The sequence below is a fragment of the Phyllobates terribilis genome, unplaced genomic scaffold (genome assembly GCF_046119375.1).
Source record: "Phyllobates terribilis strain yellow unplaced genomic scaffold, ASM4611937v1 Scaffold_9__5_contigs__length_417890890, whole genome shotgun sequence".
Classification (NCBI taxonomy): Eukaryota; Metazoa; Chordata; class Amphibia; order Anura; family Dendrobatidae; genus Phyllobates; species Phyllobates terribilis.
The window spans coordinates 194,902,199-194,929,789 of record NW_027362769.1 but is presented as its reverse complement, the minus strand read 5'-3'; the positions used below and the strand labels follow the sequence as shown (position 1 = coordinate 194,929,789).

The window sequence follows — 27,591 nt, the reverse complement described above, 5'->3', positions numbered from 1 at the left end:
TTCCTCCGGTCTCAGTTGCTCCCTCGTTCCTTGTGTCCCGATGCCTTATGGCGTTGCTGTCATTCCTCCGGCCTCAGTTGCTCCCTCGTTCCTTATGGCGTTGCTGTCCTTCCTCCCTCGTTCCTTATGGCGTTGCTGTCGTTCCTCCCTCGTTCCTTATGGCGTTGCTGTCGTTCCTCCCTCGTTCCTTATGGCGTTGCTGTCGTTCCTCCCTCGTTCCTTATGGCGTTGCTGTCGTTCCTCCCTCGTTCCTTATGGCGTTGCTGTCGTTCCTCCCTCGTTCCTTATGGCGTTGCTGTCGTTCCTCCCTCGTTCCTTATGGCGTTGCTGTCGTTCCTCCCTCGTTCCTTATGGCGTTGCTGTCGTTCCTCCCTCGTTCCTTATGGCGTTGCTGTCGTTCCTCGTTCCTTATGGCGTTGCTGTCGTTCCTCCCTCGTTCCTTATGGCGTTGCTGTCGTTCCTCCCTCGTTCCTTATGGCGTTGCTGTCGTTCCTCCCTCGTTCCTTATGGCGTTGCTGTCGTTCCTCCCTCGTTCCTTATGGCGTTGCTGTCGTTCCTCCCTCGTTCCTTATGGCGTTGCTGTCGTTCCTCCCTCGTTCCTTATGGCGTTGCTGTCGTTCCTCCCTCGTTCCTTATGGCGTTGCTGTCGTTCCTCCCTCGTTCCTTATGGCGTTGCTGTCGTTCCTCCCTCGTTCCTTATGGCGTTGCTGTCGTTCCTCCCTCGTTCCTTATGGCGTTGCTGTCGTTCCTCCCTCGTTCCTTATGGCGTTGCTGTCGTTCCTCCCTCGTTCCTTATGGCGTTGCTGTCGTTCCTCCCTCGTTCCTTATGGCGTTGCTGTCGTTCCTCCCTCGTTCCTTATGGCGTTGCTGTCGTTCCTCCCTCGTTCCTTATGGCGTTGCTGTCGTTCCTCCCTCGTTCCTTATGGCGTTGCTGTCGTTCCTCCCTCGTTCCTTATGGCGTTGCTGTCGTTCCTCCCTCGTTCCTTATGGCGTTGCTGTCGTTCCTCCCTCGTTCCTTATGGCGTTGCTGTCGTTCCTCCCTCGTTCCTTATGGCGTTGCTGTCGTTCCTCCCTCGTTCCTTATGGCGTTGCTGTCGTTCCTCCCTCGTTCCTTATGGCGTTGCTGTCGTTCCTCCCTCGTTCCTTATGGCGTTGCTGTCGTTCCTCCCTCGTTCCTTATGGCGTTGCTGTCGTTCCTCCCTCGTTCCTTATGGCGTTGCTGTCGTTCCTCCCTCGTTCCTTATGGCGTTGCTGTCGTTCCTCCCTCGTTCCTTATGGCGTTGCTGTCGTTCCTCCCTCGTTCCTTATGGCGTTGCTGTCGTTCCTCCCTCGTTCCTTATGGCGTTGCTGTCGTTCCTCCCTCGTTCCTTATGGCGTTGCTGTCGTTCCTCCCTCGTTCCTTATGGCGTTGCTGTCGTTCCTCCCTCGTTCCTTATGGCGTTGCTGTCGTTCCTCCCTCGTTCCTGATGGCGTTGCTGTCGTTCCTCCCTCGTTCCTGATGGCGTTGCTGTCGTTCCTCCCTCGTTCCTGATGGCGTTGCTGTCGTTCCTCCCTCGTTCCTTATGGCGTTGCTGTCGTTCCTCCCTCGTTCCTTATGGCGTTGCTGTCGTTCCTCCCTCGTTCCTTATGGCGTTGCTGTCGTTCCTCCCTCGTTCCTTATGGCGTTGCTGTCGTTCCTCCCTCGTTCCTTATGGCGTTGCTGTCGTTCCTCCCTCGTTCCTTATGGCGTTGCTGTCGTTCCTCCCTCGTTCCTTATGGCGTTGCTGTCGTTCCTCCCTCGTTCCTTATGGCGTTGCTGTCGTTCCTCCCTCGTTCCTTATGGCGTTGCTGTCGTTCCTCCCTCGTTCCTTATGGCGTTGCTGTCGTTCCTCCCTCGTTCCTTATGGCGTTGCTGTCGTTCCTCCCTCGTTCCTTATGGCGTTGCTGTCGTTCCTCCCTCGTTCCTTATGGCGTTGCTGTCGTTCCTCCCTCGTTCCTTATGGCGTTGCTGTCGTTCCTCCCTCGTTCCTTATGGCGTTGCTGTCGTTCCTCCCTCGTTCCTTATGGCGTTGCTGTCGTTCCTCCCTCGTTCCTTATGGCGTTGCTGTCGTTCCTCCCTCGTTCCTTATGGCGTTGCTGTCGTTCCTCCCTCGTTCCTTATGGCGTTGCTGTCGTTCCTCCCTCGTTCCTTATGGCGTTGCTGTCGTTCCTCCCTCGTTCCTTATGGCGTTGCTGTCGTTCCTCCCTCGTTCCTGATGGCGTTGCTGTCGTTCCTCCCTCGTTCCTGATGGCGTTGCTGTCGTTCCTCCCTCGTTCCTGATGGCGTTGCTGTCGTTCCTCCCTCGTTCCTTATGGCGTTGCTGTCGTTCCTCCCTCGTTCCTTATGGCGTTGCTGTCGTTCCTCCCTCGTTCCTTATGGCGTTGCTGTCGTTCCTCCCTCGTTCCTTATGGCGTTGCTGTCGTTCCTCCCTCGTTCCTTATGGCGTTGCTGTCGTTCCTCCCTCGTTCCTTATGGCGTTGCTGTCGTTCCTCCCTCGTTCCTTATGGCGTTGCTGTCGTTCCTCCCTCGTTCCTTATGGCGTTGCTGTCGTTCCTCCCTCGTTCCTTATGGCGTTGCTGTCGTTCCTCCCTCGTTCCTTATGGCGTTGCTGTCGTTCCTCCCTCGTTCCTGATGGCGTTGCTGTCGTTCCTCCCTCGTTCCTGATGGCGTTGCTGTCGTTCCTCCCTCGTTCCTGATGGCGTTGCTGTCGTTCCTCCCTCGTTCCTGATGGCGTTGCTGTCGTTCCTCCCTCGTTCCTGATGGCGTTGCTGTCGTTCCTCCCTCGTTCCTGATGGCGTTGCTGTCGTTCCTCCCTCGTTCCTGATGGCGTTGCTGTCGTTCCTCCCTCGTTCCTGATGGCGTTGCTGTCGTTCCTCCCTCGTTCCTTATGGCGTTGCTGTCGTTCCTCCCTCGTTCCTTATGGCGTTGCTGTCGTTCCTCCCTCGTTCCTTATGGCGTTGCTGTCGTTCCTCCCTCGTTCCTTATGGCGTTGCTGTCGTTCCTCCCTCGTTCCTTATGGCGTTGCTGTCGTTCCTCCCTCGTTCCTTATGGCGTTGCTGTCGTTCCTCCCTCGTTCCTTATGGCGTTGCTGTCGTTCCTCCCTCGTTCCTTATGGCGTTGCTGTCGTTCCTCCCTCGTTCCTTATGGCGTTGCTGTCGTTCCTCCCTCGTTCCTTAAGGCGTTGCTGTCGTTCCTCCCTCGTTCCTTAAGGCGTTGCTGTCGTTCCTCCCTCGTTCCTTATGGCGTTGCTGTCGTTCCTCCGGCCACAGCTCCTCCCTCCTTCCTTGTGGCGTTGCTGTCGTTCCTCTGGCCTCAGTTGCTCCCTCGTTCCTTATGGCGTTCCTCCGGCCTCAGTTGCTCCCTCGTTCCTTATGGCATTGCTGCCGTTCCTCCGGCCTCAGTTGCTCCCTCGTTCCTCCGGCCTCAGTTGCTCCCTCGTTCCCTATGGCGTTGCTGTCGTTCCTCTGGCCTCAGTTGCTCCCTCTTTCCTTATGGCGTTGCTGTCGTTCCTCCGGCCTCAGTTGCTCCCTCGTTCCTTATGGCGTTGCTGTCGTTCCTCCCTCGTTCCTTATGGCGTTGCTGTCGTTCCTCCGGCCTCAGTTCCTCCCTCGTTCCTTATGGCGTTGCTGTCGTTCCTCCCTCGTTCCTTATGGCGTTGCTGTCGTTCCTCCGGCCTCAGTTGCTCTCTCGTTCCTTATGGCGTTGCTGTTACAACTCTCCTGTTAGTTTTTTTTTTTAGTTTGCTGGTCACATGACCATTTTGTCTATTTAATCCGGCTCCGCCCTTCTGGCTTTGCTGGACTTCATTTGTATTTACTACTGTTGAGCTAGCTTGTTGCTCTGTTGCCGTTCTCTGTTAGTTTTGCTAGGTCTTCTGACCCCTATGCCTTTTTGTTGTGTGTTTGTCTTTTGACTGCTACTATTTCTGCTAGGAGGTGTCCAACTTTTCCCAGTCCCTAGATCTTGTAGGGATCCCTCCCTCACATCTATAGGTCTGCGTTCAGACTAGCCGAGGACTTTAGCGGGTCTGATCGCAGGATCAGGTTCCCCGTTACATCGTAGGGATCTAGTTTAGTTCTATTGTAGGGACAGATCTCCTGTCTTTCCTTAGTCTCTGTAGCAGATCATAACAGTAAGTCCAGTCATAAAAAAAAAAAAAAATTTTCTCTAAGGAAAGACCTCCAGTTTTCCATCATGGTGTCGGTTCAGGATTTGGCTCAACGCTTGCAGGGACTCTCTCTGGAGGTGGCCGAGCTCCAACAACACGTGAGTAGCTGTTCTCGAGCGCATTTTGTGGAACCAAAGGTACATCTGCCTGATCTATTTTTTGGCGAACAACAAGATTTTTTTTTCTTTTAAAAATGCTTGTCTATTATATTTTCGTTTGAGACCCGGATCCTCTGGTGATGAATCACAGCGCATAGGGATCATAATGTCACTTTTGCGCAAAGATCCTCAGGGATGGGCCTTCTCTCTCCAACCTAGTGATCCGTGCTTTAGATCAGTGGATAGTTTTTTTTCTGCTTTGGGTTTGTTGTACGATGATCCTGATCGTGTCTCATCTGATGAGTCTGAATTAAGACGTTTGAGGCAGGGATCAGGTAATGTGGAAAAATATTGTTCTCACTTCTGCCGGTGGTCTGTCCAGGTGGGGTGGAACGATTCTGCTTTGAAAAGCTTGTTTCTTGCAGGGCTAGGTGAAAGGGTTAAGGATTTACTGATTGCTTATCCCACACCTGGAAACTTGCAGGAGGCAATGCAATTAGCTATACGGGTGGACAGGAGACTGCGTGCAAGGGTTAATGAGAGCAAATCCTCTGCTATGTCCGCTTAGAGTCTTGAGAGGGTCTGTACTGACATTGGTGAGCCGATGGAGATTGGGGCGATGGCACCCCGCTCTCAGGAAAAAGACCGCAGGCGTTCTGAAGGCTTGTGTTTCTATTGCGGAAATTCTGGTCATTTTATTAAGAGCTGTGTGCTTCGTATGAAGAAAGAAAAAAAAATGGTCAGTCATGCTCGTATTGCCTGTTTAAATTCTAAGGGAGTATTCCTATCTGCCACTACTGCTGCTCAGGATGAATTAATTGAATTTTGGGTATTTGTGGATTGTGGATCTACTCTGAATGTGATTGATGGGGGATTCTTGGAAAAACTTAGATTAGAACCTAAAACTTTGTCATCCCCTATTGCTGTGGTTTCTGTTGATGGCTCTCCCTTGAAGAGTGTTACTCACAAGGTCTGTGAATTTCCCCTCACTATTAATGGTATTCATCAAGAGAATTTGGATTTGGTGGTATTGGATAATTTGCCTTCTCCAGTAATATTGGGGTTACCCTGGTTAAAATTGTACAATCCTGTACTGGATTGGTCTACCAATGAAATTAAGTCCTGGAGCCTTAAGTGTTATGACAAGTGTTGTAACGGACGTATTGCTGCTGTGGATAGAGGGGAATTGCCTGTACCTATTAAGGATTTTTGGAGAGTTTTTTCTGAGGAGGATTCACAAATTTTGCCTCCTCATAGAGACTATGATTGTACCATTGAATTTGTCCCTGGAGCGACTCTTCCTAAAAGTCGTTTATTTAATCTTACTATTCCTGAGAGAGAGGCTTTGGAGGAATACATACAGACAAGCTTGGCCGCCGGTCACATTAGGCCTTCCAAGTCTCCTGTGGCTGTTGGATTTTTTTTTTGTAAAAAAAAAAGATGGCGGTTTACGTCCTTGTCTGGATTTTCGTGAGATTAATAAAATTACTGTACGCAATCCTTACCCACTGCCATTGATTCCTGATCTGTTTAACCAGTTAGTGGGGGCCAAGTGGTTCTCTAAAATTGATCTCCGGGGGGCATACAATTTGTTGCGCATGAAGGAGGGTGATGAATGGAAGACTGCTTTTAACTCTCCTGTGGGTCATTTTGAGAATCTGGTTATGCCTTTTGGTCTTACCAATGCTCCTGCATTTTTTCAGAATCTTATTAATGACATCCTGAGACCTTTAATCGGCAAAAATGTGGTTGTGTATTTGGATGACATTTTGATTTATTCGCCGGATCTGGAGTCTCATTGGCGGAGCGTACGTGAGGTATTACAGTTATTAATGGACAATTCACTTTTTGCTAAGCTGGAGAAATGGGAGTTCGCTGTACAGAGAATTAGTTTTTTGGGCTACATTATCTCCAGCGAGGGCTTTGAGATGGACCCGGTGAAGGTTCAGGCTGTGCAGGAATGGCCTAGGCCTATTGGTTTGAAATCGATACAGAGGTTTTTGGGTTTCGCCAATTATTACAGAAAATTCATAAAAAAAATTTCTATTATTGTCAAACCGCTGACCGATCTCACCAGGAAAGGTGCTGATGCGGTTCAGTGGACTTCTGAGGCCATTGAAGCGTTTGTGTTTCTAAAGGAGAGGTTCACCTCTGCTCCCATCCTTATGCAGCCTGATGTGACTAAGCCGTTTTTGGTTGAGGTTGATGCTTCTTCGGTGGGGGTCGGTGCGGTGTTGTCTCAGGAAAACAAGGATGGAGTACATCCCTGTGCCTTTTTTTCAAAAAATTTTTCTGAGACTGAACTTAATTACGATATTGGTAATCGGGAATTGCTGGCTATTAAACTCGCATTTGAACACTGGCGTCATTTCTTGGAAGGTGCTGAATTTCCCATTCAGGTTTTCACTGATCATAAAAATCTGATCTATCTTGATGCTGCCAAGCGCTTGAATGCCCGTCAGGCTAGGTGGGCACTTTTTTTCTCGCGGTTTAATTTTTCCGTCACTTACATCCCGGGTACCAAGAATGTTAAAGCTGATGCGTTGTCTCGCAGCTTTTCTCCCATGGTCGGTGCTGAAGAGGAGGAGGAGAGCATTTTACAAGAAGGTGTTGTGATTGCTGCTTTGGACTCCGTTTTGGAGGATGAGATTCTTAAAGCACAGGAGAATGCCCCATCTAACACTCCCCATGGGAGGTTGTTTGTGCCTAGGACCTTTAGGAGAGATTTGTTTGTTGAGTGTCATGAGTCTCGGTTGGCAGGTCATCCAGGAATTTCTGAGACCAAGAGACTTGTGGGTCGCAGTTTTTGGTGGCCTGAATGGCAGAAGGAAGTCATTAAGTGGGTGCGCCAATGTACTGTGTGTGCAAGATCCAAGTCTTCGCATGCTCCTGCTGCAGGGTTGCTTTGCCCTCTGGAGGTTCCTAGTGCACCTTGGACACATCTGGCTATGGACTTTATTACTGACCTTCCTCCCTCTGAAGGTTTCACGGTCATCTGGGTGGTCGTGGACCGTTTTAGCAAGATGTGTCACTTGGTTCCCTTCATCAAACTGCCTTGCGCTAAGACACTCGCCAAGGCCTTTGTCAAGGAAATTGTCAGACTACATGGTGTTCCTACTGACATTGTTTCTGATAGGGGACCTCAGTTCGTGGCTCGTTTTTGGCGTGCCTTTTGTGACAGGTTGGGAGTTCAATTGTCGTTTTCATCCGGATATCATCCTGAGTCTAATGGCCAGACAGAAAGGAAGAATCAGGATGTTGAGCAGTTCTTGCGTTGTTTTGTGGTAGACAATCAAGAGGGGTGGTCTGAGTTTCTGCCACTTGCTGAATTTGCTCTTAACAACCATACATCCTCTTCTGCTGGGTGTTCGCCTTTTTTTTGTTGTTCTGGGAGACATCCGTCTTTTGGGTCATTTTCCAAATTGGTTTCGGCTGTGCCTGAGGAGGAGAGTTTTTCCGGTGATTTGGAGAGAGTTTGGACGGATGTGCGTGGTAATCTTCAGGAGGCCAACAGAAAATCTAAGAGGTACTTTGACAGGAAACGTCAAGAGGTTTTGTTTGCTGTTGGTGACATGGTTTGGTTGTCCTCTAAGAATCTGCGATTGAGGATTCCTTCTAAAAAATTGGGTCCCAAGTTCGTAGGGCCCTTTAAGGTACTTCAGATAGTTATCCAATCTGCTGTTAGGCTGGAGGTTCCTACATCCTGGAGGATTAATCCGGTGTTTCATGTTTCTCTGTTGAAAAAAGCTGATGTGTCGGATGGTGACGCCACTGCCACTGTTCCTCCGGTGGTGGAGGACGGGGAATATGAAATTTCCCGCATCCTAAATTCTAGACGGTATAGAGCGAGTTTGCAGTATCTCGTCGCTTGGAAGGGTTTCGGACCTGAGGATAACTCATGGGTGAGGGCGGATGATGTTTCTGCTCCCAGACTTGTCCGAGCGTTTCACAGGAGGTTTCCTGGTAAGCCCGGGCCTAGGGGATCCGGAGGATCCTCTTAGAAGAGGGGGTACTGTTACAACTCTCCTGTTAGTTTTTTTTTAGTTTGCTGGTCACATGACCAATTTGCCTATTTAATCCGGCTCCGCCCTCCTGGCTTTGCTGGACTTCATTTGTATTTACTACTGTTGAGCTAGCTTGTTGCTCTGTTGCCGTTCTCTGTTAGTTTTGCTAGGTCTTCTGACCCCTATGCCTTTTTGTTGTGTGTTTGTCTTTGACTGCTACTATTTCTGCTAGGAGGTGTCCAACTTTTCCCAGTCCCTAGATCTTGTAGGGATCCCTCCCTCACATCTATAGGTCTGCGTTCAGACTAGCCGAGGACTTTAGCGGGTCTGATCGCAGGATCAGGTTCCCCGTTACATCGTAGGGATCTAGTTTACTTCTATTGTAGGGACAGATCTCCTCTCTTTCCTTAGTCTCTGTAGCAGATCATAACAGTTGCTGCCGTTCCTCCGGCCTCAGTTGCTCCCTCGTTCCTTATGGCGTTGCTGCCGTTCCTCTGGCCTCAGTTGCTCCCTCGTTCCTTATGGCATTGCTGCCGTTCCTCCGGCCTCAGTTGCTCCCTCGTTCCTTATGGCGTTGCTGTCGTTCCTTCGGTCACAGTTGCTCCCTCGTTCCTTATGGCGTTGCTGTCGTTCCTCCGGCCACAGTTGCTCCCTCGTTCCTTATGGCGTTGCTGTCGTTCCTTCGGTCACAGTTGCTCCCTCGTTCCTTATGGCGTTGCTGTCGTTCCTCCGGCCTCAGTTGCTCCCTCGTTCCTTATGGCGTTGCTGTCGTTCCTCCGGTCACAGTTGCTCCCTCGTTCCTTATGGCGTTGCTGTCGTTCCTCCGGCCTCAGTTGCTCCCTCGTTCCTTATGGCGTTGCTGTCGTTCCTCCGGTCACAGTTGCTCCCTCGTTCCTTATGGCGTTGCTGTCGTTCCTCCGGTCACAGTTGCTCCCTCGTTCCTTATGGCGTTGCTGTCGTTCCTCCGGCCTCAGTTGCTCCCTCGTTCCTTATGGCTTTGCTGTCGTTCCTCCGGTCACAGTTGCTCCCTCGTTCCTTATGGCGTTGCTGTCGTTCCTCCGGCCTCAGTTGCTCCCTCGTTCCTTATGGCTTTGCTGTCGTTCCTCCGGTCACAGTTGCTCCCTCGTTCCTTATGGCGTTGCTGTCGTTCCTCCGGCCTCAGTTGCTCCCTCGTTCCAGTGCAGTTGATTGTTAGAGAAGTGTTGTGTCTGGTTGCCTGGAGGCGACGATGCTGCTTGCCGGTCATGGAGCTCCAATGTCTTCTCTTGCAGGCTTTGCTCTGCAGATCCAGTGCTACCAGTGTGAGGAGTTCCAGAAGGACGACTGCTCCTCCCCAGAGTTCATTGTCAACTGCACCGTTAACGTCCAGGACACGTGTCAGAAAGAAGTGATGGAGAAAAGTGACGGTAGGTTTGGTGTCAACCATGCTATTCTGCATGCCGAGTGATGACTAAGGAGGTCCGGGCTCCTATCGATCAGTAATGACTAAGGAGGTCCGGGCTCCTATCGATCAGTAATGACTAAGGAGGTCCGGGCTCCTATCGATCAACACGGGGAACAGATTCTGCATACGCACAATATACTCAACTTTTGCGACTGCCCAGTCTCTACTGGGCCTCCTTACATTTGCCTCTTTCCACACTTTTGTCACTATGCCTTTTGCTGGAGAGCAGTACTGTATATGAAGTACAATTAGAGTCTGGTACAATACATGTAGTGCAGATGGAAGGAGATACGGTACATGTAGTGCAGGTGGAGGGAGGTACCGTACATGTAGTACCGTACACTCGCATAGTACAGGAGAGAGGGTGATACAGTACATGTAGTATAGTATGGATTTTGGTACAGCAGACATGCAGGTGGAGGGTGGTACAGTACATATAGTACACGTGGCGGGTGGTACGGTACATATAGTACACGTGGCGGGCGGTACGGTACATATGGTACAGGTGGCGGGCGGTGCGGTACATATAGTACAGGTGGAGGGCTGGTACGGTACATATAGTGCAGGTGGTGGGCCGGTACGGTACATGTAGTACAGGTGGAGGGCCGGTACGGTACATGTAGTGCAGGTGGCGGGCGGTACGGTACATATGATTGTGTACAGCGGTTCAGTGCACTTGGTACCGGTGGCCTCTGTACAGCACCATATACAGTTGGTTTCTGTCATGTGACATAATCCTTCCAGCTTTCTCCGGTGGGATGTCACCCGTAGTCTTTGCAGTTTTTTTCAATTGAATTGTAATTTCTTTGGATGAAAAACAATAATAACTAAACTCTGGTTGCGTAATCTGCACACCCCTAAACTTCGTTGGCATTCCCGTTGAGTTCCTGGCAGCATTCAGTCTTTTTGGGTCGGGGTCAATCACTCGGCACATCTAGAATTGGCGACCTTTGCCGGCTCTCCTTGCAGCAGCTCCACATCTGTCAGATTACGGGGGCGTCTCCTGTGTACAGCGCCCCCTTCAGGTCACCACAGATTCTCTTGTGTTCAGGTCTGGGCTTTGGCTGGGCTATTCCCCAAGCTTTCAGCTTCTTCTGCTGAAGCCATTCCGGTGCTGATTTGCAGGTCGCGCAGAGTTGTCGCCATGCTGAAAGGTGAAATTCCTCTTTAGCTTTTTAGCAGAGACCTTAAGGTTCTGATGCAACATTGACTGATATTTGAGACAATTCCTAATCCCCCCCCCCCCTCTCTCTGCCTTTGACTTAAGCCCAAGTACCAGCTGCCAAAAACAGACCCAGATCATAATGCTGCCCCCACCATGCCTCACTGTGGGGATGGTGATCTATCGATGACTGGCTTTGCACCAAATGTACCCTAAAGAATTATAACCTAAAAGCTATGGAAGGGTGTGGAAGATGGCGGTCACATGCCGTACACAGCCGGTATTTGCCAGTTCTCGGTAATGTCACTGTTGTGTCAGATTTCAGCCACTTCTTGATGACGTCTTCACAGTTTCCATGGTACATTTAATGACTGTAAAAGGTTTTTCTCTCATCCTCATGACTGACAATTTTCCACAATGAGATCCTTTGCTGTGTTGTCAGCTGTTTACAGACCAGAAACTGTCAGGAGAATCCTGGAGCAGCGACAGTTTCTCTGGGGTTAATCAGAGTCGCTGTAATTACAGCGGCCGAGCGATGACTACTATGTAATATAGAGGCGGTCAATCCTGAGCACAACCACAGCCCTGATTATGAGGATGTGCAAACTTATGCAACCACATTATTGTAGTTTTGTTATTTTTTATTGTCATCCTCAAAATGATTTGTGCAGATTATGGGCGACGTTAAAGGTGGAAAAGCCCTGAAACGATTCTTCTCAATCAGATTTTTTCCATGACAGAAAGCACTGGCATTATAACGGGTGTGTAGACTTTCTACCACTGTAGCACAGGTGGAGGGCAGCGATCGGGGTGGGCGCCATTGTAAGGCATTCAGCATGTAGAGATCATCTGGGGGTAAATGCCATACTGGCATCTAGAGACCCCATCACAGGAGGAGAGGACAGACCCCCTGTATGAAGAGAACCCCGTACACATGATGCAGCCGCGGCCCCTCACTCCGGCCCCCGCCAGGAGCAGAATTACTGGTAATGAAAGTGCTGCTGAGATCCTATGAAGATGTGTTGGGAAGAGAAGCTTCTGAGAGAAGGAGCCGCGGGTGATGGAGTCAGCGTGATTTACACATCTAAGTGCCGCGGCCTGTGCTGGGGCCTCTGCCTCTGCCGGGGCCTCTGCCTCTGCCGGGGCCTCTGCCTCTGCCGGGGCCTCTGCCTGTGCCGGGGCCTCTGCCGGGGCCTGGGCCTGGGCCTCTGCCGGGGCCTCTGCCGGGACCTGGGCCTCTGCCGGGGCCTGGGCCTCTGCCGGGGCCTCTGCCGGGACCTGGGCCGGGGCCTGGGCCTCTGCCGGGGCCTCTGCCTGTGCCGGGGCCTGGGCCTCTGCCTGTGCCGGGACCTGGGCCTCTGCCTGTGCCGGGACCTGGGCCTCTGCCTGTGCCGGGACCTGGGCCTCTGCCTGTGCCGGGACCTGGGCCTCTGCCTGAGCCGGGACCTGGGCCTCTGCCTCTGCCTGTGCCGGGACCTGGGCCTCTGCCTGTGCCGGGGCCTGGGCCTCTGCCGGGGCCTGGGCCTGTGCCGGGGCCTGGGCCTCTGCCTGTGCCTGGGCCTCTGCCTGTGCCTGGGCCTCTGCCTGTGCCGGGGCCTCTGCCTGTGCCGGGGCCTCTGCCTGTGCCGGGGCCTGGGCCTCTGCCTGTGCCGGGGCCTCTGCCTGTGCCGGGACCTGGGCCTCTGCCGGGGCCTGGGCCTGGGCCTCTGCCTGTGCCTGGGCCTCTGCCTGTGCCGGGACCTGGGCCTCTGCCTGTGCCGGGACCTGGGCCTCTGCCTGTGCCGGGACCTGGGCCTCTGCCTGAGCCGGGACCTGGGCCTCTGCCTGAGCCGGGACCTGGGCCTCTGCCTCTGCCGGGGCCTGGGCCTGTGCCTGTGCCGGGGCCTGGGCCTGTGCCTGTGCCGGGGCCTGGGCCTGTGCCTGTGCCGGGGCCTGGGCCTGTGCCGGGGCCTGGGCCTCTGCCTGTGCCGGGGCCTGGGCCTCTGCCTGTGCCGGGGCCTGGGCCTCTGCCTGTGCCGGGGCCTGGGCCTCTGCCTGTGCCGGGGCCTGGGCCTCTGCCTGTGCCGGGGCCTGGGCCTCTGCCGGGGCCTGGGCCTCTGCCTGTGCCGGGGCCTGGGCCTCTGCCTGTGCCTCTGCCGGGGCCTGGGCCTCTGCCTGTGCCGGGACCTGGGCCTCTGCCTGTGCCGGGACCTGGGCCTCTGCCTGTGCCGGGACCTGGGCCTCTGCCTCTGCCTGGGCCGGGACCTGGGCCTCTGCCTCTGCCTGGGCCGGGACCTGGGCCTCTGCCTGGGCCGGGACCTGGGCCGGGGCCTGGGCCTCTGCCTGGGCCGGGGCCTGGGCCTCTGCCTGGGCCGGGGCCTGGGCCTCTGCCTGGGCCGGGGTCGCCGCCTGCGGCTGCTGATACAGATGTGCCAGTGACTAGATAGTAACAGCCATTAATTCCTCCGCAGTAAACCTGCCTGTGCCGGTGAGATTGTGCTGAGCCGCCTGCAGCCGCCTTCTCTTATTAATTGCTTCCACTTTCTTTCTCCCTACAAGACTCTAAGGCGAGCGGCAGATCAGCAGGATTAGGGGCTTTATATAAGCTCAGGAGCGCGGAGCGGGTAGTGGGGCTGGAGTGCCGGTAGTGCCCACCATGGACGAGGTGCTGGCCCGGCGTGGTGGACGGCGAGGTCCGGGCTGCACTGACTTCCTCCAGCACATGATGCGTCTTTCCTTTTCTCAGCCCCGTGCACAGATGAGCCGCCGACACTCGCTGTCCCGGTGGAAATACCATATGTAAATCCGCTGCTTCTGCCATTTTCCACCCGAGTGCGTCTAGTCCCCACATGGAGCCGCTGGAGGGGCAGAGGGTTTAAGGCTGCGTGCCCACTATGCGATTTCCACAGCGAAAACGCTTGGTAATATGTGCCCCATGGTCCCCAATGATAATCCGCATCTGCTGTGCACATGCTGCGGAAATTTCCGCTGTGGATTATCATTACGGAAAAAAACGCAGCATGTCCATTCATTTTTTGGACACGCAGCGTAATCGCCGCCATTGACTTGCATTGAAACGCATAATATCCGTGTCAGCACATTTGCACACACGGATATGAAGCGATTCAATCTGCGGATGGTACCCGGGTGTGGAGAAGAGGAGACTCTCCTCTGGACCCGGGTACCATAGTACCTGTAAAAATAAGAATTTAAAATAAAAAATATACATTATACTCACCTTCCGATGGCCCCCAGTCTCCTGTACGGTGCGTCCTGTCTCCCCGGCGGCTCGCGATTGTCTAACAGGACCTGCAGTGACGTCATTTGGTCATGTGACGGGTCACGCGACCGCGGACGTCGGCGGTCACGTGACCTGTCACATGACTAAATGACGTCATGGAAGGTCCTTTTACACCACCGCGAGCCCTACAAGAGACCGGACACTGTGGAGAAAACACCGGGGGCCATCGGAAGGTGAGTATAATGTTATTTTTTTAATTTTTACCATTTTTATTCTTTTTTTTTTAACTATTACTTGGTCACACTATATCTGCTGGTTGCATGGATTTATATAGTGTGACCAAGCTGTCAAGCACTTTCCAAGTGATGCTAAAATCACAACCCACATGCGGAAATGCAAGTGAAGAACGCTTCACATCTGCATGTCCCTGGCAGGAAAAACGCACGTACAATCCGCACGTACAATCCGCACGTACAATCCGCACGTGCAGTCCGCATGCGTTTTTCCTGCCAGGGATATGCGGAAAAAATCTGCAGCATTTCTGCATCGTGGACACCAGGCCTAATACTGTGTTCTGGTGCAGAGATTATGTCCTCTGCCTTCACCATCAGGAGAGGAATTGCTGCTGACAACCAGCAACTGGTCATCTATACACCGCTCCTTCATGGCCCTGCGCCCCGCTCTGCTCCCGTCCCTGCCCCGCTCCGCTTCCGTCTCTGCGCTCTAGTCCCCGCGCTCTAGACCCTGCGCCCCCGCGCTCTAGACCCTGCGCCCCCGCGCTCTAGACCCTGCGCCCCCGCGCTCTAGACCCTGCGCCCCCGCGCTCTAGACCCTGCGCCCCCGCGCTCTAGACCCTGCGCCCCCGCGCTCTAGACCCTGCGCCCCCGCGCTCTAGACCCTGCGCCCCCGCGCTCTAGACCCTGCGCCCCCGCGCTCTAGACCCTGCGCCCCCGCGCTCTAGACCCTGCGCCCCCGCGCTCTAGACCCTGCGCCCCCGCGCTCTAGACCCTGCGCCCCCGCGCTCTAGACCCTGCGCCCCCGCGCTCTAGACCCTGCGCCCCCGCGCTCTAGACCCTGCGCCCCCGCGCTCTAGACCCTGCGCCCCCGCGCTCCCGTTCCTTGCGCCCCGCGCTCCCGTTCCTTGCGCCCCCGTTCCTTGCGCCCCGCGCTCCCGTTCCTTGCGTCCCCGTTCCTTGCGTCCCCGTTCCTTGCGTCCCCGTTCCTTGCGTCCCCGTTCCTTGCGCCCCGCGCTCCCGTTCCTTGCGCTCCTGTTCCTTGCGTCCCCGTTCCTTGCGCTCCCGTTCCTTGCGCCCCGCGCTCCCGTTCCTTGCGCCCCGCGCTCCCGTTCCTTGCGCCCCGCGCTCCCGTTCCTTGCGCCCCGCGCTCCCGTTCCTTGCGCTCCCGTTCCTTGCGCCCCGCGCTCCCGTTCCTTGCGCCCCGCGCTCCCGTTCCTTGCGCTCCCGTTCCTTGCGCCCCGCGCTCCCGTTCCTTGCGCTCCCGTTCCTTGCGCCCCGCGCTCCCGTTCCTTGCGCTCCCGTTCCTTGCGCCCCGCGCTCCCGTTCCTTGCGCCCCGCGCTCCCGTTCCTTGCGCTCCCGTTCCTTGCGCCCCGCGCTCCCGTTCCTTGCGCTCCCGTTCCTTGCGCCCCGCGCTCCCGTTCCTTGCGCCCCCGTTCCTTGCGCCCCCGTTCCTTGCGCCCCCGTTCCTTGCGCCCCCGTTCCTTGCGCCCCCGTTCCTTGCGCCCCCGTTCCCCGCGCCCCCGTTCCCCGCGCCCCCGTTCCCCGCGCCCCCGTTCCCCGCGCCCCCGTTCCCCGCGCCCCCGTTCCCCGCGCCCCCGTTCCCCGCGCTCCCGTTCCCCGCGCTCCTAGTGGTGCAGTGAGGAATTGGTTAACTGGCAATGCTGGGCATGCTAAAAGCCACGGACCCCAGAGGGCTGGTCTGAAGCAGCCGTCGGCATAGGTAATGTGAACAGACTCTAATAACCGTTCAGGATGCTCACCTTATGTGCTCACTCACGCTGGTGTAAAATAGGGAGGCGGAGGGGCGGTGAGAGGGAGGCGGAGGGGCGGTGAGAGGGAGGCGGAGGGGCGGTGAGAGGGAGGCGGAGGGGCGGTGAGAGGGAGGCGGAGGGGCGGTGAGAGGGAGGCGGAGGGGCGGTGAGAGGGAGGCGGAGGGGCGGTGAGAGGGAGGCGGAGGGGCGGTGAGAGGGAGGCGGGGGGCGGTGAGAGGGAGGCGGGGGGGGTGAGAGGGAGGCGGGGGGGGTGAGAGGGAGGCGGGGGGCGGTGAGAGGGAGGCGGGGGGCGGTGAGAGGGAGGCGGGGGGCGGTGAGAGGGGGGCGGGGGGCGGTGAGAGGGGGGCGGGGGGCGGTGAGAGGGGGGTGGGGGGCGGTGAGAGGGGGGTGGGGGGCGGTGAGAGGGGGGTGGGGGGCGGTGAGAGGGAGGCGGGGGGCGGTGAGAGGGAGGCGGGCGGTGAGAGGAAAAAAATTTTTTTTTCTCCGCTCAAATCTGAGTGAGGAATCAGATCCCAGCGCTGCGAGAATCGGATCACACAGTCAATGGGTGCGAGACAAAAACCGCGCGGCACACGGACCATGCATTTGGTATCGGATTTTTACACCACCTTCATCAGCCAAGTACAGTAAACTCCCAGCCCGAAACATCGTAACAAAATAATGTCATGGAGATATTTAATGTCACAAGCCCCCTACATATAATAGACTCGACCCCTTTTACTGCCTCTCATGTGGCATAAAGGATGTTTAGCCTTATTTAACCTATTTAAATTATTTTTAAAAAAATGACGTGGGGTCCCCCCTATTTTTGATAACCAGCAAAGACAAAGCAGACAGCTGGGGGTTGATATTAATAGTCTGGGAAGGCCCCTGGTTATCTGGCCTAAAAATACAAATATGCTCTCCACAAGGGGAAACGTTGCCCCTTAAACCCCAGTCCACAAGGGGAAACGTTGCCCCTTAGACCCCAGTCCACAAGGGGAAACGTTGCCCCTTAGACCCCAGTCCGCAAGGGGAAACGTTGCCCCTTAGACCCCAGTCCGCAAGGGGAAACGTTGCCCCTTAGACCCCAGTCCGCAAGGGGAAACGTTGCCCCTTAGACCCCAGTCCGCAAGGGGAAACGTTGCCCCTTAAACCCCAGTCCGCAAGGGGAAACGTTGCCCCTTAGACCCCAGTCCGCAAGGGGAAACGTTGCCCCTTAGACCCCCAATCCGCAAGGGGAAACGTTGCCCCTTAGACCCCAGTCCGCAAGGGGAAACGTTGCCCCTTAGACCCCAGTCCGCAAGGGGAAACGTTGCCCCTTAGACCCCAGTCCACAGCCTCTCTTTAGCCGCATTAGTTCTCACACTTTGCACTGATGAGGGGTAATACCCTGAAACTCCGTGTCTGCAAAGGGAGATTCTGATTTGGCTTTTATCCGAAGTCATATTGCAAGGCTCGTTAAAGGGTCAATGGCGACTTGTATGATTGCTGCCTCCAATAGGTGGCGCTATTTAAAACACGTGATTTGTTTACAGTAAAGACAATTGATTGAAAGAAAATGTGCATTAAAAAAGAAAAACAGCAATAATACATGGAAATACAGATATATATCAATATATGACGGGATAATAAGTGTATGCACACCTGAGCATAATACAATCAAAATGTCAAATATTAGCAAGGGGTTGCGACTTTAAAACAATAATGTACAAATATAATTAGAATATTGATTTTATTAGCAATGTATTAATGTGCTTACCTCGTATTGTCAACCGTTTCATATAATCCCTCTGGAGCGAGAGTAGATGAATATCCAATAAGATTCCCGATTTACCTTCTGGAATCTGTTCGGTTCGTGGTCGGGAATTTGTTCTATTACAGTCGGATGTAAATTCAGAGTTATTATGTTTGTGTTTCATTATGCGGTGTCATATTGCCATTATTGATATTGTATCTATGCTTATTAACTCTGCATCTAATACTTTGTGTTGCTCTCCCCTCGTGGTGGTGAGGATTATTGCTCTCCCCGCGTGGTGGTGGTGAGGATTATTGCTCTCCCCGCGTGGTGGTGGTGAGGATTGTTGCTCTCCCCGCGTGGTGGTGGTGAGGATTGTTGCTCTCCCCGCGTGGTGGTGGTGAGGATTGTTGCTCTCCCCGCGTGGTGGTGGTGGTGAGGATTGTTGCTCTCCCCGCGTGGTGGTGGTGGTGAGGATTGTTGCTCTCCCCGCGTGGTGGTGGTGGTGAGGATTGTTGCTCTCCCCGCGTGGTGGTGGTGGTGGTGAGGATTGTTGCTCTCCCCGCGTGGTGGTGGTGGTGGTGAGGATTGTTGCTCTCCCCGCGTGGTGGTGGTGGTGAGGATTGTTGCTCTCCCCGCGTGGTGGTGGTGGTGGTGGTGAGGATTGTTGCTCTCCCCGCGTGGTGGTGGTGGTGGTGGTGAGGATTGTTGCTCTCCCCGCGTGGTGGTGGTGGTGGTGAGGATTGTTGCTCTCCCCGCGTGGTGGTGAGGATTGTTGCTCTCCCCGCGTGGTGGTGGTGGTGGTGAGGATTGTTGCTCTCCCCGCGTGGTGGTGGTGGTGAGGATTGTTGCTCTCCCCGCGTGGTGGTGGTGAGGATTGTTGCTCTCCCCGCGTGGTGGTGGTGAGGATTGTTGCTCTCCCCGCGTGGTGGTGGTGAGGATTGTTGCTCTCCCCGCGTGGTGGTGGTGGTGGTGAGGATTGTTGCTCTCCCCGCGTGGTGGTGGTGGTGGTGAGGATTGTTGCTCTCCCCGCGTGGTGGTGAGGATTGTTGCTCTCCCCGCGTGGTGGTGGTGGTGAGGATTGTTGCTCTCCCCGCGTGGTGGTGAGGATTGTTGCTCTCCCCGCGTGGTGGTGGTGGTGGTGAGGATTGTTGCTCTCCCCGCGTGGTGGTGGTGGTGGTGAGGATTGTTGCTCTCCCCGCGTGGTGGTGGTGGTGGTGGTGGTGAGGATTGTTGCTCTCCCCGCGTGGTGGTGGTGGTGGTGAAGATTGTTGCTCTCCCCGCGTGGTGGTGGTGAGGATTGTTGCTCTCCCCGCGTGGTGGTGGTGAGGATTGTTGCTCTCCCCGCGTGGTGGTGGTGGTGGTGAGGATTGTTGCTCTCCCCGCGTGGTGGTGGTGGTGGTGAGGATTGTTGCTCTCCCCGCGTGGTGGTGGTGGTGGTGAGGATTGTTGCTCTCCCCTCGTGGTGGTGGTGGTGGTGAGGATTGTTGCTCTCCCCGCGTGGTGGTGGTGAGGATTGTTGCTCTCCCCGCGTGGTGGTGGTGGTGAGGATTGTTGCTCTCCCCGCGTGGTGGTGGTGAGGATTGTTGCTCTCCCCGCGTGGTGGTGGTGAGGATTGTTGCTCTCCCCGCGTGGTGGTGGTGAGGATTGTTGCTCTCCCCGCGTGGTGGTGAGGATTGTTGCTCTCCCCGCGTGGTGGTGGTGGTGGTGAGGATTGTTGCTCTCCCCGCGTGGTGGTGGTGGTGGTGAGGATTGTTGCTCTCCCCGCGTGGTGGTGGTGGTGGTGAGGATTGTTGCTCTCCCCGCGTGGTGGTGGTGGTGGTGAGGATTGTTGCTCTCCCCGCGTGGTGGTGGTGAGGATTGTTGCTCTCCCCACGTGGTGGTGGTGGTGAGGATTGTTGCTCTCCCCGCGTGGTGGTGGTGGTGAGGATTGTTGCTCTCCCCGCGTGGTGGTGAGGATTGTTGCTCTCCCCGCGTGGTGGTGGTGGTGAGGATTGTTGCTCTCCCCGCGTGGTGGTGGTGGTGAGGATTGTTGCTCTCCCCGCGTGGTGGTGGTGGTGGTGAGGATTGTTGCTCTCCCCGCGTGGTGGTGGTGGTGGTGAGGATTGTTGCTCTCCCCGCGTGGTGGTGAGGATTGTTGCTCTCCCCGCGTGGTGGTGAGGATTGTTGCTCTCCCCGCGTGGTGGTGAGGATTGTTGCTCTCCCCGCGTGGTGGTGAGGATTGTTGCTCTCCCCGCGTGGTGGTGAGGATTGTTGCTCTCCCCGCGTGGTGGTGAGGATTGTTGCTCTCCCCGCGTGGTGGTGGTGGTGAGGATTGTTGCTCTCCCCGCATATTTTTCAATGAATTATTCTTACGTTAGAACTTAACAACTTGTTTAAATTGTTTTATGTCACTTTCGAGCCCTGTATAAAGGAGGAGGTGATTCCTTTTCTGTTATTTTACCTTTGTCAGCGGCCGTGCCCGGGATCCACCGCACTTTTCTCCCCTTTAATCCTTCATGAATGAGCTCTTAGAGCCACGAAGCTGGATGGAGAATGATAACAACTTGTCCCTTCACAACTCCACATAAGTCTATGAAGGGCCCAGAGTGATGGCCGCCCCTTCTCCTTCACTATAGAGCAGCACATCTGTAATCCCACCAATAATAGATTTCCTAAAGGAGAGAAAACGTGGCGCTATCGAAGCGTAGTAAGATCCGATCAATTACAAGGGTGAGTATCTATAGGAAACTGCTCCCCTGATGCGGTTGTGCAAACAGAGGCACAACTCCCGCTTGTAGTATGGATGAGTTGCAAAAGACTGCGGCCGACCTGGTGAGGTGGGATTGAATCCTGAGACTGGAGTATCCCCCAACGAGGATGCCACAAGGGAGACCAGGTGATGGCGCTGTCTGTGCCACCAAGTGAGATAAAGGTGCAGGAACTTCAGGTTGCTCGTAAGTAAAATTGTTTTATTCACAGTAATATAAAACAAATAAAAGCTACATTCACAACGCGTTTCGGCTGTTTGCTGCCTTCTTCAGGTGTACACTGCAAAGAGCCAAAGCGCGTTGTGAATGTAGCTTTTATTTGTTATATATTACTGTGAATAAAACAATTTTACTTACGAGCAACCTGAAGTTTCTGCACCTTGATCTCACTTGGTGGCAAAGCTCCTGCGCCCCCCGCGACACTGGCGGCTCCTGCGCCCCCCGCGACACTGGCGGCTCCTGCGCCCCCCGCGACACTGGCGGCTCCTGCGCCCCCCGCGACACTGGCGGCTCCTGCGCCCCCCGCGACACTGGCGGCTCCTGCGCCCCCCGCGACACTGGCGGCTCCTGCGCCCCCCCACCGCGACACTGGCGGCTCCTGCGCCCCCCCCCCTGCGACACTGGCGGCTCCTGCGCCCCCCGCGACACTGGCGGCTCCTGCGCCCCCCGCGACACTGGTGGCTTCTGCGCCCCCCCACCGCGACACTGGTGGCTTCTGCGCCCCCCCACCGCGACACTGGCGGCTTCTGCGCCCCCCCACCGCGACACTGGCGGCTTCTGCGCCCCCCCCCCCCCCCCGCGACACTGGCGGCTTCTGCGCCCCCCCCCCCGCGACACTGGCGGCTCCTGCGCCCCCCCCCCCCCCGCGACACTGGCGGCTCCTGCGCCCCCCCCCCCCCCCCGCGACACTGGCGGCTCCTGCGCCCCCCCCCCCCCGCGACACTGGCGGCTCCTGCGCCCCCCCCCCCCACCCCCCCCCCGCGACACTGGCGGCTCCTGCGCCCCCACAAGTGTGATATGGTGTTACATGATTTTGTTAGGAAAGTGACTTTTTTTGAGCACTAAATAATCTTGTTTGCAGTCAATAGATGGGGAGCATTTAGTAGCACGGTCGCCCGTAGAAATGTTGATGCTGAAGGAAAGCTAAAGGTTTCTGAGAAAACTGTTGGGGTGTACTCATTTATCCTGAGCACTGTATATGTGAGCAGCCACACACAGTAGTGGGTAGTGGTCTGCAGCTAAGGAGCAGAGATTGGCAAATACTAATGGTGCCCGGTGTAGATACCTCTGGAGGACTCCAGACAGCAGGAGAATACTGTACTTTTTTTCCCCTGTATGATGCTGCCCAATCATAAGAAGGCAACATCATAGAGGGGGAAAAAAAAAGTAAAAGACCACAATGAAGGTCAGAACAAGGACTTGATATCTCACCTAATCACAGTGAGATCTCCTCACTCCCATCACTTCCTGTCTTTACAGCGCTGCAATATGGGAGCTGCAGCATGGGAGCAGGGAAGACCATGGCAGGAGCAGCGGTTATCACATACAAAGCGCTCTAGACCTACTACAGGGATTGGGGAATAGTGCCTTGGATACGTGTTGCAGATTCAGAGTGCTGTCTGTGGCAGACACTGCTCACTTGATAATCTTTCCTGCTCTGGCGCGCCATGCCGCCGCTCTCCTCTCCCGGCGCGCCATGCCGCCGCTCTCCTCTCCCGGCGCGCCATGCCGCCGCTCTCCTCTCCCGGCGCGCCATGCCGCCGCTCTCCTCTCCCGGCGCGCCATGCCGCCGCTCTCCTCTCCCGGCGCGCCATGCCGCCGCTCTCCTCTCCCGGCGCGCCATGCCGCCGCTCTCCTCTCCCGGCGCGCCATGCCGCCGCTCTCCTCTCCCGGCGCGCCATGCCGCCGCTCTCCTCTCTGACACTCGCTGTGGACGTTTGCTTTTTTCTCATGTAACGCATCCTTCTTGTGATTGAGTTGCATTATAAAAGGTAAAAAGTAAAGACCCTCAGAGAGGAATCTGTTAACGCCTGTTTGGTTGAAGGAGAAATTGACATATTGGGCACCCTAAATTTCAGGAGCTTGTATCTCCATAATGCAGTGCAATGGAGAGAGGGTTCCTTTAATAGATAGTGTAGGTTTTCTTATGTTTTGTGCACTATTGGAGCTTTTCCCCATTAAGTGAATTGTTGTTTTTCTAAATCCTCATCACAAACCCCTGTGAACGCCCTATTAGAGCGCCGTATAGGGAGGTCAGACTTTAGATGTGCCATAAATGTCATAGGAGTTTGCTCTCTATTTGTTCTTGTGGCTTTTGGAAGTTCAGTATGACAATATGGCACCTGGACCAGGGGAGGTTGTGTCCCTCTTCTTTAGACCTGTGATGCTTTGTTAGGTTTTAGCACTTTCTGAAATATTTCCTGTTTGATGTGTAACATAGAGGAGACTTAAGCTTTATCTCTGTATTCCGCCAAGTTTCATTGGTATGCGTCATGGTGAGCAGGGCTGTGGAGTTAGAAGCAGGGCTGTGGAGTCGGTATAAAATTGAGCGACTGCGACTCCTAAAATATATAATAAATTGGGTACAGTAGTTCAATGCGGTTTGTGGGGAATATTCTTTCATAATAATTTGGGAAGTTCTGAAATGTCCTATAAATGTCTGTCCTATTCCTGATCTCAGGGTCTGGACTTTTAGCTGAGATGAATGTGCGCTGCAGTAACGTTATCACTTCCACATGAGCCGTGTATGAGGGAGCCGGGGCCGTGTAGGATGGAGTCGTGGGGCCGTGTAGGATGGAGTCGTGGGGCCGTGTAGGATGGAGTCGTGGGGCCGTGTAGGATGGAGTCGTGGGGCCGTGTAGGATGGAGTCGTGGGGCCGTGTAGGATGGAGTCGTGGGGCCGTGTAGGATGGAGTCGTGGGGCCGTGTAGGATGGAGTCGTGGGGCCGTGTAGGATGGAGTCGTGGGGCCGTGTAGGATGGAGTCGTGGGGCCGTGTAGGATGGAGTCGTGGGGCCGTGTAGGATGGAGTCGTGGGGCCGTGTAGGAGGGGGTCGTGGGGCCGTGTAGGAGGGGGTCGTGGGGCCGTGTATGAGGGGGTCGTGGAGCCGTGTATGAGGGAGTCGTGGGGCCGTGTATGAGGGGGCCGGGGCCATGTATGAGGGAGTCGGAGCCGTGAAGTCGGAGTTGGAGTGGGTGTCCTGGAAATTGAGGCGTCTGAGTCGGAGGTTTGGCCTGATGGCGAGCCCTCACAGGGAACCTAGTAACGACCTCATCAATCTTCATTTTGTGGTTTCCGTTATGTTTAAACCAGTGCCAAGACCCGGAGGTGGAGAATCGGGGACAGTCTGAGGAACCGTACCTTGTACTGCTCCCCATGTAGCTTCTTAGGGACTTAAGTTTTGAATCCACTTCTTTAACCAACACTAGATTTGGAAATTGAGAACCAGTTTATTGCAGACTAAGCCGTGCACGACCCGACCCACATGCAGCCATATCTACTAGGGGTCCAGAAGAGGAAAAGTGCCGAATTATGGCTGTGAGAAGATAGCTGGGGTGATGCACATGGTTCCTCATCAGTTAATATTGGAATTGATAACCCTAACATGTGGCGGGGTCATTAGTTCACCTTTGGTGGGTGGTCCGTTTCCATGTGGTGCAGTTGTTTGGAGGTCCTATTCTTTGGTGACGTGATGAATGAATAGAAGATGGCGGCAGATTGTCTTGGGGGGTCTATGGGAGCATCTGTTTGTGGTTGTCCACCTTCTTGCTGTAGCAGACCTCATGAGACCTTCAGACACGTCCTTATTAGTTTTGGGGGTTTTCATAGCACATTATGCTGATTATGGAGCCATCATGAGGCGGTTCCTTTGGCTCGATGCGGCCGGGCTGCGATTCCAGAATATCAATAGTTCATTTCACAGATGATGGTTTCTCTGATCAGCCAGTAATTGCTTGTTCTTGTTTTTCAGGGATATTGTATCGTAAGTCATGTGCTTCCTCAGCCGCCTGTCTCATCGCCTCCGCTGGATACCAGTCTTTCTGCACCCCAGGCAAAGTCAATTCAGTTTGTATCAGCTGCTGTGACACCTCTTTGTGCAATGGTCCCCGGGCCAAGAAGAGCAGGAGTTCGGCTGTAGCTCCTAGTTGGGGGGCCCCAGTGGTGGTCCTGTCGCTGCTTGTGTTAGCAGACCTGCTGTAGCCAGTATGGAGATACTCTTGCTGGGATTTCCCAGTTGGGAGACTCAATTTTTGTTGATTTGTTTCCTAGGCAAATTCAACCGGTCACCAAAAATCTATTTTCTTATATTTTCTGATTAGGGTTTGATTTCTGCAATTGTTCTGACAAAATGCACTTAAAGAGAATCTGAGAAAGTTGTGGATACAAAGCAGCTTCTTAAAGAAACCCTGCGCCATCCCTGTGAGGGGGTCCCTCTGCCATCATTCGAGTTGTGTATACTACAATTCAGAGCAGGAAACCACAGCCAGTCGCGTGCCCCCCACACTCACCCATGACGCCCCCCCATCAGTCTTCATGCCGCAGTCTCATGCTTCTCCTATGTCCTCCAAGCAGAAGGTGAGGAGGTCCACACGTATCTACCTCATACCTCTCCTCTACCACATTTCTCGTTTCACTGTTTATATTGAACCAAATAAATGAATCCGCAAAAGAGATGGTTTATTAGAGATGGAGTACAACGTTTGTGTCTTGTCCTTCCTGAGACGCAGCAATAACTCCCGCGCCCCGTCACACCTTAATGTGTCTCCTCATACTTCTTCCCACCATATTAAATGTCTCCTTCTGCCTCTTCCCTACATATTGTGTTTTCTTACTACTTCCTGCCATATTGTGTCTCCTCATGGCCGTTCTTCCCATGTTGTAACCCTCTCACTCCCGTCCATCATCTTGTGTCTCCTCGTGCCCCTTTCCTGCCCATGACCCTTCCACCATATTGTATCTCTCCCAGTCTCTGTGTTGTGTGTTACTCTTATCTTCATTCTGCCGCTGTACCGTACTACGGAATATGATGGCGCTACAAATAAAGTGTAATAACAATAAAAGCACAAGTAGGTTTCTTCAAGTAACTGTCTAGCTAGTTGTGTGTCCTTTGGTGGATCTCCGTGTGAATCTGAAGGCCTTAGATTTCACTTTCATAGACGCCGTTCTTCCCAGATGTTGCCTGCATTGTTTCTTCTGTGTGATCTGCTTGGGCAGTCATTGTTACCAGGCTTTTCTCCTGCCCAGAAAGGCAGAAGGTCTGGTGTGAATTCTGTCCAGTGGCTGTGCTGTTTCTTTTTGAGGACATGGAGACCAGCGGCCTCTTGTAGTTAATACTGCTGGCAGCCGAGTGGAGATGAGCTCTGCGAAGCTTCTCTATGTTGATATGCTCCAGTGTCAAGTGACAGTGAAGGACCTGAAGGAACACATCTCGGAATTGCTTTGAAGAAATGTTGTACAAAAGAGGATTCACGACGGAGCTGAGGTAAAAAAAAGTGTCCGCCACTGGAAGCAGCGTCATGTAGGCTTGGAAGTAGTGGACCGTCCATTCCTGCTTGGGTATGCTGGCTGCCATGATGCGAAGGACCTGGTTGGGCATCCAGCAGAGAGCAAGAGTCAGAACGATGAGACCTGTAAAGAAAAGACACAATATCAGTATGGTGGTGCTGCCCTCCTTGTTCCCAGGTACAGTAAATCATGCTGGAGGATATGGCGCAGGCAATGGGCGCTGTCACCTTGACAGGGTCATTATGTGGCATCACTGCTGGTGTCACTGGAATAGATTGTGAAAATGATGTTTATTGATGAGAGCCGCTTGGCTGCGTTCTCATTGTGCTGTGAGGAGGGGGCGGCAGACCTTCTACTTGTCCTAGAGCAGCGAAGCCGCACAAAAACTCTTCCTATTGATTATTTCTTAGATAAACCAGGAACGTGCATCTGAAATGAAGTCTTCAGAATAAAAGCAATATCCATTAGAGCGGAGGAAGACTTCACTGTACATGATAGGTCGTCCTATAATCCACTAACACGTCTCCTCTGCGCCCGTCCTCCTGTTATTGTACATCTGCTTCCCGCTTGGAGGAGGACATTTTACCATCTGAGCTTCATGCAGCTGCAGGTCGTCATGTTCAAGAGAAACTAACAATTGCTTTTCTGTGTAAATTACGAGCCCTCCTAGTTATTTTTAGTATTGCTCATATTTTAGTGTATTTACCAAGTTTTATATTCGGTGTGCACCTTTTTCTTCATTTTGCAATTATATCTGAAAAAGGGGGGCTGGATTTCATCAGGGCGAGTGGTTTTGCTTGATCTATTATTTCTCACATTTTAGAAAGTTGCAAGTATACTCATGATATCTTTAGATTAGCAGGATTTATTTCTCAATTGTGGGGATAAGTGAGGGGGGAGGTAGAAAAATGTGGAAGGAGGTGGTGAAAAGTGAGGGTGCAGCTACAGAAATGTCACAGGAGGTGGTGATAAGTGAGGGTGCAGCTACAGAAATGTCACAGGAGGTGGTGATAAGTGAGGGTGCAGCTACAGAAATGTCACAGGAGGTGGTGATAAGTGAGGGTGCAGCTACAGAAATGTCACAGGAGGTGGTGATAAGTGGGAGCTAGAGATATGTGTCAGAAGGTGGCGATAAGTGAATAGAGGTTCGGCTTGGTAAATAGGTGATACGTGGAACAGTGGCGTATGGTACATATTAGCAGATCACGTTGCCGCTATGGGGCCTGGGAGACAGGACGCAGAAGGATCCGCTTCTGCAAAAGTTTTGTGGCTGGTGCACAGCGGATGAGTCACAGTCTGCTCTGTTAGAGCAGGAGAGGAGGCTCCTCCAGAGGAGTGAAGCAGCATACAGCATGGCCTCTGCTCCCCCCCCCCCCACTAGTTTGTATGTTTCTGCTCTACCCCACTGCTCTGTATGTTACTGCTCTACTCCCCCCCCCCCACTGCTCTGTATGTTACTGCTCTGCTCTCCCCCCCCCCCCCACTGCTCTGTATG

At 54.1% G+C, this 27,591-nt stretch overlaps 2 protein-coding genes across 2 annotated transcripts in view; one reads left to right on the top strand and one right to left on the bottom strand.

Moving 5' to 3' along the window:
- Positions 1-25,671, top strand: part of LYPD1 (LY6/PLAUR domain containing 1) — an 85,249-nt gene extending 59,578 nt beyond the window's left edge. The window contains exons 2-3 of the mRNA XM_073647571.1: positions 9,561-9,695; positions 24,562-25,671. Coding sequence (XP_073503672.1) covers positions 9,561-9,695; positions 24,562-24,791 — 365 coding nt within the window. The 3' untranslated portion in view covers positions 24,792-25,671. The remainder of the gene's footprint in view (positions 1-9,560; positions 9,696-24,561) is intronic.
- The window catches only part of GPR39 (G protein-coupled receptor 39), a 274,066-nt gene continuing 271,572 nt past the window's right edge, over positions 25,098-27,591 (bottom strand). Inside the window, exon 2 of the mRNA XM_073647570.1 lies at positions 25,098-26,219. Coding sequence (XP_073503671.1) covers positions 25,729-26,219 — 491 coding nt within the window. The 3' untranslated portion in view covers positions 25,098-25,728. The remainder of the gene's footprint in view (positions 26,220-27,591) is intronic.